This window comes from Gymnogyps californianus, chromosome Z (assembly GCF_018139145.2).
Source record: "Gymnogyps californianus isolate 813 chromosome Z, ASM1813914v2, whole genome shotgun sequence".
In the NCBI taxonomy this organism is placed as follows: Eukaryota; Metazoa; Chordata; class Aves; order Accipitriformes; family Cathartidae; genus Gymnogyps; species Gymnogyps californianus.
This window is the reverse complement of record NC_059500.1, coordinates 13,261,076-13,276,180: the sequence shown is the minus strand read 5'-3', so window position 1 is coordinate 13,276,180 and position 15,105 is coordinate 13,261,076. Positions and strand designations below refer to the sequence as shown.

General features: G+C 38.2%; 2 protein-coding genes across 2 annotated transcripts in view; one reads left to right on the top strand and one right to left on the bottom strand.

Moving 5' to 3' along the window:
* Positions 1-15,033, bottom strand: part of IFT74 (intraflagellar transport 74) — a 43,015-nt gene extending 27,982 nt beyond the window's left edge. The window contains exons 1-8 of the mRNA XM_050913450.1: positions 14,915-15,033; positions 14,027-14,167; positions 13,439-13,574; positions 12,874-12,922; positions 11,927-12,025; positions 11,700-11,760; positions 11,169-11,228; positions 10,039-10,100 (exon numbers count right to left, since the gene is read on the bottom strand). Coding sequence (XP_050769407.1) covers positions 10,039-10,100; positions 11,169-11,228; positions 11,700-11,760; positions 11,927-12,025; positions 12,874-12,922; positions 13,439-13,574; positions 14,027-14,143 — 584 coding nt within the window. The 5' untranslated portion in view covers positions 14,144-14,167; positions 14,915-15,033. The remainder of the gene's footprint in view (positions 1-10,038; positions 10,101-11,168; positions 11,229-11,699; positions 11,761-11,926; positions 12,026-12,873; positions 12,923-13,438; positions 13,575-14,026; positions 14,168-14,914) is intronic.
* Positions 864-7,563, top strand: LRRC19 (leucine rich repeat containing 19). Its single transcript, XM_050913451.1, has 5 exons — positions 864-890; positions 3,450-3,542; positions 5,047-5,551; positions 5,749-5,958; positions 7,238-7,563. The coding sequence occupies exons 1-5, from the start codon at positions 864-866 to the stop codon at positions 7,561-7,563; spliced, it is 1,161 nt and encodes a 386-aa protein (XP_050769408.1).
* Positions 15,034-15,105: the final 72 nt, after the last annotated feature.

Genomic DNA, 15,105 nt, shown 5'->3' with positions numbered 1-15,105 from the left:
ACTGATGAAGCTGAATCAGGGATGAGGCTTGGAAAAGTTGCAGAATGTTCTCAGATATTAAGCAAAAAATCAAAGTGGTAATAACATCAAAGAGAGACAGTGAACTAAAATGGTTTCTACAGCCACTTATTTGAGAGAAATGGAGAATGAGAGGAGACTGAACCGTTTGTAGTTTGATGCTGTGCATTGGACAGAATAAGCACCAATGCAAGAAAAAATTTATTGGACATAGTGTTTGTGTATCAATGTAATTGCTTTTTCAACCTGCATATAGACATGCTCTCAAATCAGAGCAAGTATCATTTGTTTTTAGAATTTATTCCTGAAATATAGCCCATATAACAGATGTCCTTAAGTGCTTGTAATTCTTTGTAAATAATGAGCTTTATGTATCACACCCCGGAGCTCCTCTGACGATGTTTCCAAAACAGAAGAATTAACACAGATTTAACTATTAGAGATCTTTACTTCAGTATGCAAATATCTTGAAATTTTCTTCATTTGATGACTGATCACATAAAAAATGCAAGTCTTTTTCTGTCTTCAGCATTTCTTTAATTGATTATAACCCAACTTGCCTGTAAATTCCCTGTGGCATTTTAACTCAGTGCTTCCTATATGGTCTGGAACTTGACACTTGAGCATACTACTATTAGACTTCCCTATTGGCTGCAGATCCAATTAAATCCAAGATGTTTATAAGAAGTTGCTCAACCTAGTCAATCTTTTGCTAAGGATTTTCTAGGTTTATTATTTTTTTATGCTGCCTGCTTATTCATCAGGTACAAAGGTTGAACAAAACCAAAGTGCTGTTGCACCATATTATTTCTTGTCACTGCACTGGAAAACCTACATGTGTACGTATGCTGCCTCTAAGAAGCAACAGAAAGGTAAGACACTTGGCACATCTTTTTCAAAATGTAGGCAAAGATTTATTAGTATATCTTTGTTGCTAGACTGGAAACAAATACATCTTGAGATACATTAAATGTTCCGGAATTACTATGAACCTTGGACATGCCAAGTTGTTAAGTAAATCGTACTTCAGTAGAAAGCCAGGGAACAGTCTGTTTCTTCTCTGAAAACCAGACTACCTGATTATATAAACTCCAGTACCTCCCCAAATCTGCTTTTCTTTACAAATGTAAGAAAAACAAATGTAAGAAAAACAACAGGAATTACATTACTATTAAGCAATAAAATCTTCAAAAGTTCTCCGAGGAAAACTTTTTAAGAAAATGCTTCTAATTACAAGGAAATGTCAAGGTATTACCAATGTATTGCCAGGCTCAGTTTCTTTCCAAAGCAATTACTTCAAACAGCAATTCTTAAAGTCTGGTTCTAGTAAAAAGCTGAAGTGCAATTAAAATTACAAATGTTCTTCTACTTATTATACAGGTTCCCCCCCACACAATGCAGGAAATCAAATTTGTAAGAAACCCCCTAACTTTTCAGTAGAAACTAAACTAAAAAATAGGAACTATGTTTTTGACTTAGACATATGTAGAGTGAATTTTTAGATGAAAAGGATTTTTCAAGTTAATGGCACCCCCTTCATTCAGACATTTTAATTTTTTGCTTGAAGCTTTGAAAAACTTTTAAATTAACTTTCATTTTCAACTTTATTGTTATTGATTAACTTACAGACTAACTCTTAAAATAATACTTTAATATATTTTTCCCACTCTATTGAAGAGAGTATTTTTCTTGAAATATGCAAACTACAATAATACTATTAATCTGTATTTCTAGATTACCTGGTTAAGGCCTGCTCTGTTTCTGAACACCTTGGAAGCGGTATCTTTAAGGTCCAAGTATGCCACAAGATCCAACTGTTAACATAGTCTATATCGGGAGTTCTCAAACTGCATCATGTTTTCCACTAGCAATATACAAACTGGCTCCAAAAAGTATGCAGGCCACCAATACCATCACTGACAAGAACAATACCTAATACAGAACGTAATACCACATTGGCTGCTGCTGCTAGTACCCCTTGTCCCTGCTACTCATAACGTCTAACAAAAAGGTTTATGAACTCTTTTTGTATTTAATGTAAATTTCCAACAGCAGTAGAAAGACTCGATGGATCAGAGCAGTGTAAGTGACATTTATCTTCTCTCCAAGAAGTTAGTAAGTTTCCAGGCTGATTCAGTTAGGTGAATGAGGTCAGTCCTCAGACACACAAATGTATGGAAGCAATCAATTAGACCTGACAGATTTGTTCTGTGACCTCATCTACTCCACACTGATCAATAAAGGCCTCCTGGCACTCTTTTTAAGGATTGGTGGAGTTTTTTAAAATCTGACTGGCTGCCTATATATAGCATTGTTCGTGCAACTGAGCTTCCTTATGTAATTTCCCCCACTCTTCTCTATCAAATTCAGTGAATACTCTCTTCAGCTCAGGATACAATAGGCACTTTAAACAAGTATCTTACACCTTATCTTTTAGGTCTCTTTTAATCTGAAAGACAGAAATCTGGGAAGAAGATATTGAGATTCACTTAGCCCACCATCTTTTCAGATGCTAGAAAAAGTATAAAAATGAAGGGATAATCTACCTTTTACATAACATTTTAATTCAAGTCCAGCATAAACAGGGACTGATTTAACATCTGACAGAGGTGGTTTAACAGTCCTGTTCAAAATTAGTAGATCATGCAAATAACGCCTGATTCAAAGGGGATGGATGAGTGACACTTTCTCTGAGAGATGTTATGTCACAGTGAATACCATTTGTCAGAAAAGCTTTCCTGACTCTCAAAAAAAAAGGTCCAAATCTGTCAAAAAACTCCAGCACAAGAGATTGAACCATGTTTACTTAGTTCCAAAGATCAGAGCAACAACTACACCTTCATAATACAGAGGTCCAGGTTTATGTCATATTATAGATAATAAAGAGAGTAGATCAATCTACTAATTAAAAATTCACAAAAAAAGCTTAATAACTTACGTAAGAACGTAAGCGGAATCTGACTGGATAAACCAACAATCCATCTAGTACAGTACTCTGCCTCTGTCAGTGGCAATGAGAGAAATCATTTAGGGAGAGCATGCAAGCCTGAATAATTTCTGCAGTTTACTGCTATCATAGTCTTCCAGTACCCATAATTGCTTTAACAGGGATATTAATGAGTACATCCCTGCCTATTCGTTTTATCCATTTATGAAACTGTTGTCTACTAACTTGTCTAATCAATCCCTTTTCTATTTGCTGATACAGTCTGCTCACTGGATTTTAGGTTTGGCTCAATTAAGTAAAAGCTGAACGCATTAATTCTCATAACCTATGTTTTTCCTCATAATTTTACGTTTCATAGTATTTATGTAGAACAAAATTTATTAAATTATCATTGAAATAACTGTATCTATTAATTTGTTAAACTACCACTACCGAAGACACTGGTATTCTGGTCTTGGTATACAAAAGTGTTGTTTTTTACTAGGCTCTAAACATGAAACTCTCTTGGCTTGTGATCTGGGCTGGAACACTGTTTGTGAATCCAGTCACTACTGACTGCAACATTACTTCTCAAACTGTAAGTTTTATATGTATGTAAATTACTCTTATTTTTGAAAGATACACTAGACGCTAAAGGCATTTTAAAAACTACCTTGTAAACATAAAATTCCTGAAGAAAGAAGCACATAGAGACAAATAAGAAGATGTGGTTTTCTGTGAAATGGACAATTAGCTGCTGGCAATCATTGTAAGTGGGTGAATAACACTGAAACTTATTTGAGATGGTTTTATATCTCAGTCAAATCTCTCTGCAGACAACAGGAGTGCCTCCTTTATCTTTACATCATTTTGGAATAGACCTAAAAAGCAACAGTTATTTGGACAAGGCCAGCTACTGCTCAAGTTAGAGAGATTTATTGAGTTAGCACTTGCCCAAGTCAGGTCCAAATGTATATAAGGAATTTTAAAGGTTTTTTTCAGAGATTAATTTAATGGATTTTGTATTTATTGGGGAATGGAGGGGAAGGAAGAAGTCGTAATTAACAGTCAAGTGATAAAACTGGTATTGCACTATTTGCTCTGACTCACTGCCTACAGGTCCAGTACTGTATCTACTGCTTCTTCATCCTTGGGACAAACATGAAGAACAAAAAAACCACACAATGGGTCTATACAGTGTAGAAAAGGCATTCCATCTAAATTTGTTTTTAAATAAGCTATCTAGACTCAGTCTGGTCACAGCAATAACAAGCTGAACATAGGCTATTTACTTAGGAAGAGGGATAACACAACCAATCTGTTTCCAGTACTTAGAATCTCCTTTAAAGCCAGTTCAAGTATCTTGACACTAAACCATAGTCTACAGTGATGTATACATATACGTATAAAGAAATCTACTCTTTTCAGAAAACAAAAGTGTTTCAAGGTATTGAGAGGAAACATTCTCAAACCTGAAAAGACTGCAGCTATGCTAAACTACAACTGAGAAAAACAAAATGAATTAAAGTGCTATATTTATAATAAAAATATACACTAAAGGTTTTCTTGAAGGTCTGCTTCAAAGATGCTTTAAAGAGTAAAGATAGCTGTTTTTAAAACAAAGCAATACATCTGAAAAGGCATATTTGAATTAATTTTCAGCCTTGAATCCACTTCCTCTATGACACCTTCTTTCCAGATTATGTGGGAAAGGAATCCTTTTTCTAACCAGCCAACCTTCACATAGAATTCTAAAACAGACAGCCCTACTAATTCCAAAATAGCATGCCAAACTGGTTATATTTTGGATGACCATCACATAAAGAGCCTTGCATGTCAAACGGAGTTTAAGCATGAAGTGATCTGGAACTTCAGGTATCAATACACTAAGAGGATTCATTCCCCTGTATCACCAGCGCACGAGTATATTAAGAAAAACATAAATAAAATTGCATGAAGAGCAGTAGAACTTTTCTTTTAAAGTGCTGGCATTAAAAAATACAAGAAAGATTTTTCATGCCCTTAATAGTCATCACTGAGACACCTTCATCACTGGACTGCCCTACAGTATTTAATTGTCGTCATTCTCTTTTTTTCAACAGGTCATTTGTGAGGAGTCTGGAAAGAACCTCTCTAATATCCCCACTAACCTTTTCCAAAATGTTACTAAATTAAGCCTCAAAAATAATAAAATCACTTTTAGTGACAAAGAGATTCTTCAAAGTTTTATTAACCTCACTGAACTTTATCTGAATGAAAACATGATTACTGTACTGTATAATAACAGCTTCTGCAATCTGACAAAACTTGTAATTCTGGATATCAGCAACAATCATATTAGCACAGTTCATAAAGCAGCATTTGCAGGATTAAATCAACTCTCAGTGCTGAATCTATCCTATAACATGATTACTCAACTAGATTCAGATGTATTTACTTCTCTAAAAAGTCTGACAGTTTTAAATCTACAGTGCAACTTTCTGAAATCTTTTCATATAAAATCACCTTTTAAATTGATTAAAATTGTTTTAGCTGGAAACCCATGGACCTGCTCCTGTGACCTCCTTGATTTACAGATATGGCTAACTGCCTCCAGTGTGACAATGGGTAAGTTTTGGTAAGAGCAGCATTTCATATTTGTTCACATCAAACAGCCTTATCTTGTTTTTTCCTGATCTGGATAATATCCATCAACTTATCTGTATTTTGCAGTAATTCATTAGTTATCCATGAAAATGTTTTAGAGATTACAGTGCATATTAATTAACAATATTTCATAGCCTTTCCACTGTTCACATTCACAGAAAATGAAAACAACACTACATGTACATTCCCAAACACCAAGGAAAAATTCTCCATCAGGATGGCAGCTATCCAACCAGCTGACTGCAAAATTGAAAAAGCTTCTTCAGAAAACACTATAACTTTCACTTCTGCCATTAAGCTTAAAAGTAGTGCCTTACTAACAGCTCTGACTCCAAACAACATCACTGGAAACAACGGAACACATGCAGGTAATATACTGATGTATTGCTTTACTGCTTACAAGCTGTTTGATTTGCTGTTCCATTATTTCATACCGGTTTGTATTCCTAGTACACTGTAATTCTTCCATAAAAGCCAGGGCTACAGCACAAGCGTATTTCCAGGTTTTGGTAGCCTGTACACACATTATGGTGAATGTTAAGCTCTACTGAGTAAGTGTTCAAAATGGATAAACAACACCTGAATTCTCAAATAACAGTACAAACTGATGATGAAATTTCAAAAGCTTGAAATTCAGATAATTGTCCAGATCTCTGCCTAACAGAACTAGGGAAGCATCTTTAAAAAAATTCAATTACTTCTTCCAAACTAACTGCTTTCTGGATGTAGCCATCTTCTTAAAATGTGAAAGAGTGAGCCTATTAATTTTCCTCCTGCCCTCAACTGTGTTCAGTGTAAAGGGCGCAGATGTACCCTTCCCATATTCTTTGAAAATTTCCGTGATAGTCTCCTTACTTTTCTTCACCTTTTGATGTTAATTCCATCATCACTCTGTAATATTCTAGCTTTTCTTTTGGCAAAGTCAATTTTTTTTTGCTTACATGCAAATTAATGTTCTTCTCCACTCTTCCATACTGAGATGCTTTACTTCTTGCATCTGGCTAAAGCAGAAGAAATATCAATCTTCAGGTACATATACAAACTGTAAGCCACCACTGCCACGCAGTTCTTTTGCTGCAGCAGCTATAATCTGTTTTAGGACACTGGCCAGCACACAAAAACAGATTCTAAAAAAAGACTACTGGCAACTACAGTCTACTGAAGTTTTTTATAATAAAAGAAATACAACTGAAAGGATATGCCAGACAAAAGATGTAATATTTTAGGGTGCAGACATCATCACCATACAGAAATTTAAGCCTGGGAAATAGAATTAAGTCAATTACTGATTTTTTTTTTTCCAAAGCCCAGTCTTGGAATTTAAATTCTGAAAAAATGATTATTTTATCTTTTATATGTCCCCAGAACTTTATCTGACTTTGACACTATTATTTTTGATAAATATGCGTGGTGGATTTATATTGCTAAGAAATATGAGATGCACATGCGTTTTTGGTCTGAGTGATGTTACTAACTCCCTCATAACATAGCAATAACATTCTCCTAAAGCTTTGGAGACACTCAGTAATTCCCCTATCTTTGTTTATTTTGTGAGTTCTCAATTCAACTGTGAAAAAATTCATAGTAGAGTTCTTGCTGGCATTCCTCATGAAGATGACTCTTCTTTTTTTCCTGTCTGTTTTAAAGCGTTACCACTTCTTGGCAAAAGTTGGACCTTCCTAGTGGGTGTCCTCGGGTTTGTCCTAAGCACTACACTCCTGATTTTTACTGCTATAAAATGCCCGACATGGTATCGCTATTTGGTTAGCTACAGTCACCGTCGTCTGGAAGAAAATGACTCAGAGATGTTTGAACAGGAGTTCTCAGCTGACATGACTTCTTCTCCTACAGTATCGGGTACACACAATGAAGATCCCATAGTAATATTTGGGAAAACTCATGCCTTTGCGCCTGGGGAAGATGGATTTATTGAGGATAAATACATAGATTCTTATGTAACTGAGGAGAGTTAACATCTTAAACAATGGATGATGAACTGACTTTTCAAAACTGTAGTACACTTGTACTTCCATATTACGCTACTTATGTACAATACAAAATTAAGCTAAGCAGTCCATCTCCTTTTGTCTCGTCAAATCCATAAAGGTATTGCTGCATGAATCATGGAGCTAAAAAATGTGGTGATGTGCATGCATTAGTGTCACAATACGTATTTCAAAACATGCAAAAAATATTTACAATCCACCTTTTATAAAAACCTACTTGGTTACTTATGGCAGGGGGGGAGAGCTTATTGTATATTGCTTAACATGAGCAAGTCTTTACAAAGTAGCTTGTGAAGCTGGCATAATCACTAATGCTTTAATCGTGAAGAAGTCAAGAAAAGAAAAATAATTTCTCTAAAATGTTGAAGCAGGCCGCAGCCAGAGTGGGGACTGAATCCAAATCAATGGTGTCACAGCTCAGCAGTCTATTAGGCAAAACTAACACAATCAGAGAACAGAGCATTTGGGTTTTTTTTTTCCTGAATTAGCAGAGCAAGAAAGACCAACTGTTCCATTCCCTTAAATGTGTCTACATACAGTACAACAATAAATTATCATTACTGCCTATCTAATGCCTTTATGCCTTAGTTTGCTAATGAACCAAGTTTTTTCTCTTCATATTTTCTTAACACTTAAAAATGCATTCAGAGGTAGAATAGACACATTTGTGAGCTGTTGAAAACGGCAGTATTATTGAAAAGTGACTTATTATTAAATGGTAAATTGTTTTTTAAAAGTGTTTATTTATAAATAAAATCTCATCGTTGATATTGCTCTTTCTCCTGCACATCTCCTGTCTCTAAATTAAACACCTCAGAAACTCACCCTCTCCACCTATCAGAACACAAGCCATTCTCATGGCTTAAAAATTCTTACTGCAAGCATCTCACTGTCCTCATGTTCCCCTCCACACACCCTTACCTCACCAGACAGGAATCTCAGTTCTAGTTCCCACTTCTGCTTGCTTTCCCCGCTATGCTACTCCACAACACAACCTCCAAAATTCAGGACCTTGACAGCGGGTTGCCAAAAGAACGGAGTCTCCACTGCCACCAAACTCCTCCTGGATGACATGGTAAGTATCTCCCCAGCAGTTACTCAGAAGAGTTTAAAGCTAGGAACTGCAGCTGCAGCCTGGCACTGATGTATCATATCATAGAATGGTTTGGGTTGGAAGGGACCTTAAAGATCTTTGTGTTGGGTTTGTGTGGTGGGGTTTTGGTAGCGGGGGAGGGGCTACAGGGGTGGCTCCTGTGAGAAGCTGCTAGAAGCTTCCCCGGTTTCAATTCGGACCCGCCTCTGGCCAAGGCTGAGCCCATCAGCAACAGTGGTAGCGCCTCTGGGATAACATTTAAGAAGGGGAAAAAGACAGCCGAAAGACCAGCAGCAGAGAGAGCAGTGAGATGTGAGAGAAACAGCCACGCAGACCCCGAGGTCAGTGAGGAAGGCAAGGGAGGAGGCGCGGGGGAGCAGAGGTTCCCCTGCAGCCCGTGGTGAGGGGGCAGGCTGTCCCCCTGCAGCCCATGGAGGTTAACGGTGGAGCAGAGATTCCCCTGCAGCCCCTGGAGGACCCCACGCCGGAGCAGGTGGCTGGGCCCGGAGGAGGCCATGGCTCTGTGGGAGAGCCCACGCTGGAGCAGTTTGCAGAGGACTGCAGCCGTGGAAAGGACTTGAGTTGGAGAAACTCATGGAGGGCTGACGCCCGTGGGAGGGACCCCACACTGGAGCAGGGGAAGAGTGTGAGGAGTCCTCCCCCTGAGGAGGAAGGAGCGGCAGAAACAATGTGTGATGAACTGACCGCAATCCCATTCCTGTACCCCTACATCGCTGGAGGGGGAGGAGGTAGAGGAATTGGGAGCAAAGCTGAGCCTGGAAAGAAGGGAGGGGTGGGGGGAAGGTGTGTTTTTAAGATATGGTTCTATTTCTCACTACCCTACTCCGATTTGATTGGTATTTAATTTTTTAAAATTAAATTGATTTCTTTTATCCCAAGTCGAGTCTGTTTTGCCTGTGACCATAATTGGTGAGTGATGCCTCCCTGTCCTTGTCTCGACTCATGAGCCTTTCATTAAATTTTCTCCTCCCTATCCTGCCGGGGGGGAGGAGTGAGAGGCTGTATGGTGCTTTGTTGCCGGCTGGGCCTAAACCATGACAATCATCTAGTTCCAACCCCCCTGCCACGGGCAGGGACACCTTCCACTAGACCAGGTTGCTCAAAGCCCCATCCAACCTGGCCTTGAACACTTCCAGGCATGGGGCATCCACAACTTCTCTGTGCAACCTGTTCCAGTGACTCACCACCCTCGTCTTGAAATTGCTCAGGTATCCCTTGTGGCACACATCACATTGTTAAGGAACTTCTGAATCAGATAACACCTCAATTTTGCCAAGTTCAGTTACGATTTTAACAGCTTTGGAGAAGCATACACTTCATTTACTTACGCTTGTCTTTCTGTGAAAATTTTATCCACGCTCTGAGTGTCTCGGTCATTCTGAACCTTTAACTTAAAAAAAAAAAGATATTTTGATATAATATATAATAATAAAGATACAGATTTTATACACAAATTCAAAGTTTCCTTTAAATGATCAAGAAGCTGCTCAGAATGCAGTAGAGGAAGGAGCAGCAGAGGCCGCCTGCTCCAGAGGTTTTTCGCAATTGATACTGAAGAAAGACCTTCTGAAATTGCAGTCTTTCACTGGAAACCAAAGGAAGTAAGAAGGCATCTCTACGTTTGAAAAAGAAATACAATCAAGTTTGTAACAAACCAATTCACTTACTATTACTGTGGGACCTATTCCTGGAACACTTAGTAAAATACTGTTTAAGCCTACAGACAGAATGAAAAAAACACTTCCAAAGTATTCTTCTCTTTATGACATAGACATTGTGACTGTATTTTTCAATCAAATGCAGGGGGAAAAAAATTTGTTTTGACCAAGAAATACTCAGGTGGTTTTTCAAGTTACCAAAATAACCTTTTCTAAAAGTAGTTTCTTTTGCTTATGGACAAAGTGATCCTAAGAAATGGAACATGCTTAATGCCAATCTTGCCTTAATACTTAAAGGAACACTCTATCTGTGTTAGAAAATAAAGAAATAAAGTAAAGGAAGAACAAAGCTCTGATTTTGTGGTTGGCCATGTCAGAGACCTATTTAATATTTACTATGCTGGAGTAATTTAAAAGACAGAAGACAACACAGAACTACATTTCCAGAAGACCAGGCAGCTTTGCAAGGCAGTGCAGTCTAGCGAATTTGACTTTCATAAGACTAGTGTTCTATGCTCCCAAGTCAAATAAAGAATATATTTTAACACTCATAATTTGGGTTGGGACAACAGCCTTCTCAAATCTAAAACACAGAAAACTATCATGGGGCTGTTAATGCAACACTTCAGACAATTGTCTCACTACAAACATGTTGCCAATATTATGGTTAATTTAACTGGAAAAAGTGGGTAAGTTTTAAATTAGTGCTATGCTTTTTTAGATATGTCATACGTTCAAAGCACCAAGAATGTAACACAACCCTTTCACTGTTCAAACACAGCAAATATCCTAATTATTACCATATTGTAATCTCGAATCACTTCTGCCATATCCGTATTGGTGTTAAGTATATCCACAACCTGCAATGAGACAAAATTCTAACCTGTTATTGCTTTCCTGTTTTTTTAATTACACACAAAAAAATCAGACAAATAGGTAGCAACTCACAACGTGCTCATGAAAACACAGCAATTTTCTGTTATTGCAAATGGAAAAAACATGATTTGGGAATCTGAATATATTACATGCAGTTTTCAGAACTAATCATCACTATATGTAGCTGTAAAAAACCCACAAATACTACACAGCAGTAATTTCTTAAATCCATATGAACTGCTTCTCCTAATGTATAGTACACGTGCTTTTTTTTTCTTTTATGCTGTCCTTAGTTTCCATCTTTTTCCCTTCCAATAACTGAATAAAAGGCAGTATTAACCAGTATATTTTTACAGAGGAATGTCAATAAAAACGATGATGAAGCAAAGCAAAAGCAATACAAAGTAAATGAGATAAGCGAGAGCATTCAGTATCAAAAATTGACAGCAGCATACCATGTTGTAGTCTGCTAGCTGACCTTGAAATTCTTTGATTTCACCAGCTAAAGCCTCTGCCCTAAAGACAAAACAAAAAGTCAACCTGAAGATCGGAAGATTCATATATGTAAAAATAAAGTAATGAAAAAAAGAATTATTTAATGGTTCCTTGAAGCTTGCACAATACCCAAGAATAGTCTTGTGACTGAGAAAGTTAGCACTGCATTAGCTGCAATACATCTAACCTTTTTTCATATGACAAATAGACAGATTTCTCTTGCTTGTACATTTCTACTTCTTCCTGCAGCTTGTTAATTTCTGTTGTGAGTTCATTTGTTTTGCTTCTGCAAATAAACAAAAAAGAATCATTAACATTTGAATGTACAACTAAAACACAGATAGAACAGAAATTATATTTTACTATAGGAGATGTGCAATCAGTATCTCTTTCTCATGCTGCACCATGTTTCAGATCAGTATTTCAAAGAAGAGCTGGATAAGTGAGGAAAAAAGCAGAGTGGTTCTATCAGATAAAATCGTAAGTAGTTGTTAGAAAACCTGGATATGAAATAAAATGTTTTAATTAGCTTTTTGTCCCTGCTGGTGAAATAGATGTGAATTATTTTCAAATGGACAGGAAAAAAAAATCACAGTATCATTTCACAGAACGTGGATATCATCCATATTTAAAAGGACATCTTTTAGGACTGATTATTCAATACTGCAATATAATCAACTGCCAAAGTAGTGTATGCAATACAGTTTCGGCAAGGCCTTGCCTTTGTCAGCGTTAGCTCAATGTATAATCCAAGTAAACCACCTGAAATGTACACTAAAAAGTGCTTAGTTTGTGATGCTACTCCTTACAAATGGAGCTATCAGACCCATCAAGCGTTACAGGTGGCAGCTCAAAATCACTGACCCTCCTTTTACTAACGCGGTGAGAGTGCATTTAACTTTGCAAGCCTAATAACAAAATGTCAAAGGAATCTACTTGTACTTGGACATAAGCATAAAATTCCTTTCCTCCTACAAACTATATGCAAAATGACCTTAACTCTTATAACAGGACAGATTTCATTATAAGTGAACATCACTTATCCCATGCTATTGTTAAGCACAACAAACTTCATGTCAGAAAGAGAACAGAGTATTAAACCTTCTGCAGTTTGAATATGTTGTTAAGACATACCTCAGCAGTCCAAGGTAATATGTTTTATCCATTATCTGTCTCTGAGGACCTGACAAAGGAGAGTAATATGACATTTTGTTAGAAAACAACTAATTTTGATGAACTGTAAATTATGAAAACAATCTGCAGAATCTGCAGGCAGAGAACTGCCATCTTCTCAGTGTTCTTAAATAGATTTTACCTCATTAAAACAAATGAAGGCAGAAATTAATTTTAGACTGTTGTGAACATGAACATTACTTTTTCAGCTATATGAATAGTTACTATATAACACAGTATTTTAATTATACTGCAGTGACAGAAGACGACACAATTTATCTTGTTCTATTCTTTTGAATGATTTTTAAAGACAGGTCAAGCAGAGAAAAGCCTTTGTCTTCTCTGACTGCCAAGAGCAAAGAAAATAAGAGGGATGCTTTAATCTTCCTTTCCTTTCTCTTGCTCCTATTAAGCACAGCTATTCACTCTGCAATTTATACAGCGACAAAAAGTTTTCCTTTAAAAATTTAAATAGTCCTTTAAAACGTTTGCAGATACCTTGATAGCTATTTTCAGTAAAAAATACCTTTCACTGCAGTTTTCATTCCACTTAATCCCTGTTGAGTCACTGGACGGTCTGCAACTTTAATCTGAGATGATAAGACTCCTCCAGTAGCCGAAGAACCACCACGAGAACCGGGTCTTGATGTACTAGGAGGCAGCTATAAAAAAAGAAAAGAAAACAAAACAAAACACAAACCTCCCAACTCTGAATTATGAATTTATTATCCTTATGCAACTGCCAAAGCAATTAAAAACTCAAGTTAGTCTCTATACTGTTCCTATAAGAATCTTTTAGCATTTACATCTCCTCAGGGAAACAAAGCTTCAGTCAAATGTCTGCTGCAGAAGTGTAAGAGATTACCTTTGAGCAGCTGCTCATTGTTCCCTCTGTCTGCAACATTAATGCTATTAAGGTCTCCCAGGTGAACTCTTGATGCAAGACCTCCTTGACCCCTTTTAGTCAAAATTAGAAAATAAAACTCTCTACAAAATTAAAATCTTAAAATTCGTCCTGGGAAACTATTGCTCCAGTCATGATACTAAAAAAATTACCAAAAAATGGATAAAAATCTAAATACATTGAAGCTAGTGTTAATTTTTTTCAGCATACCCCTGTTCCTATTCTGGTTGCTGATGGAGTCCTTGATGAAGAGGTAGGCCTTGTGGTCAGCCCTATTCCTGCTCTTGAAGAAGGACGAGCTATTGGAGGTCTGTGAGTGCTGGCCATATTTGTTCCTTTTTGAACTTCTCTCTGGAAAGAAGGATAGAAATAGTCCTTTAATTCACACAAGTCCTTTAAAACTACCAGAGGTCAACTCTTTAAAGCTTAATTTTTCTCCCTATTAAAAGGAGTTTAGTTTTCTTCAGAAATCTGCAAAGCACTTCCTTACTGGAGAAGCATGGTATGAGACAGAGACAGTGCCCAGAAGGGACCACAGAAGGTCCATGAGTGAGGCGAGACAGCAGTCTCTTTTCAGTGCTTAGTCAGATAATGCCTGCTAATTCTTGTGGCATCTATTGTTTCAGCATCTGCCCACAGAATTCAAGTCTCTCATGAAACAAACTGGAGGTGAACAGCTGTTGTAAAAATCCACTTGGGTTATCTGGAGACAGTCCTTCAGGCATCACCAGTCACCAATGCAAAAACCCAGACTGCGCTACCCCTGACAAATCCTGGTAGCTTTCACCAGCCCCTTGAGGAGCTCCTCCCCAGCCGCAGCATACAGAGACAGCCCTTCCATCGCGGAAGCTGCCAAGCAGTTGCTTGGAGGGGCCTGTGACATGGCGGTACTGTTGGCCATCAGCTAAGCAGGCAGGAAATACCCTTGTTCCCCCGGGGCGATAAAAACCCGCCCCCAGAGAGGCTGAGGGCGTCTGGAGCCGGGGAGGCGCGGAGGCGGCAGGGCCAACGGCCCCTGCTACAGAACCGGGAAGCCCCGCGGAGCCGCAGACAGGCGCGGACCCTGCTCCGCGGGCGGCAGCAGCCCCTTCCTCTCACCAGACTCCCAAGCAGCCATTAAGCCTCCGCCGCCAACAGCACCGGTATCGCAGCAACCACCCAGCCACACAGCGCAGCGCCCGGCTATCGCGACATTCAGAAATCTCGTTCCGGCCGCCGGGGGAAGGCCGCCCGCAGCGGCCCGCAAAGACTACACCTCCCGGAGTGCTTCGCGGCGGAAGAGCGGCGGC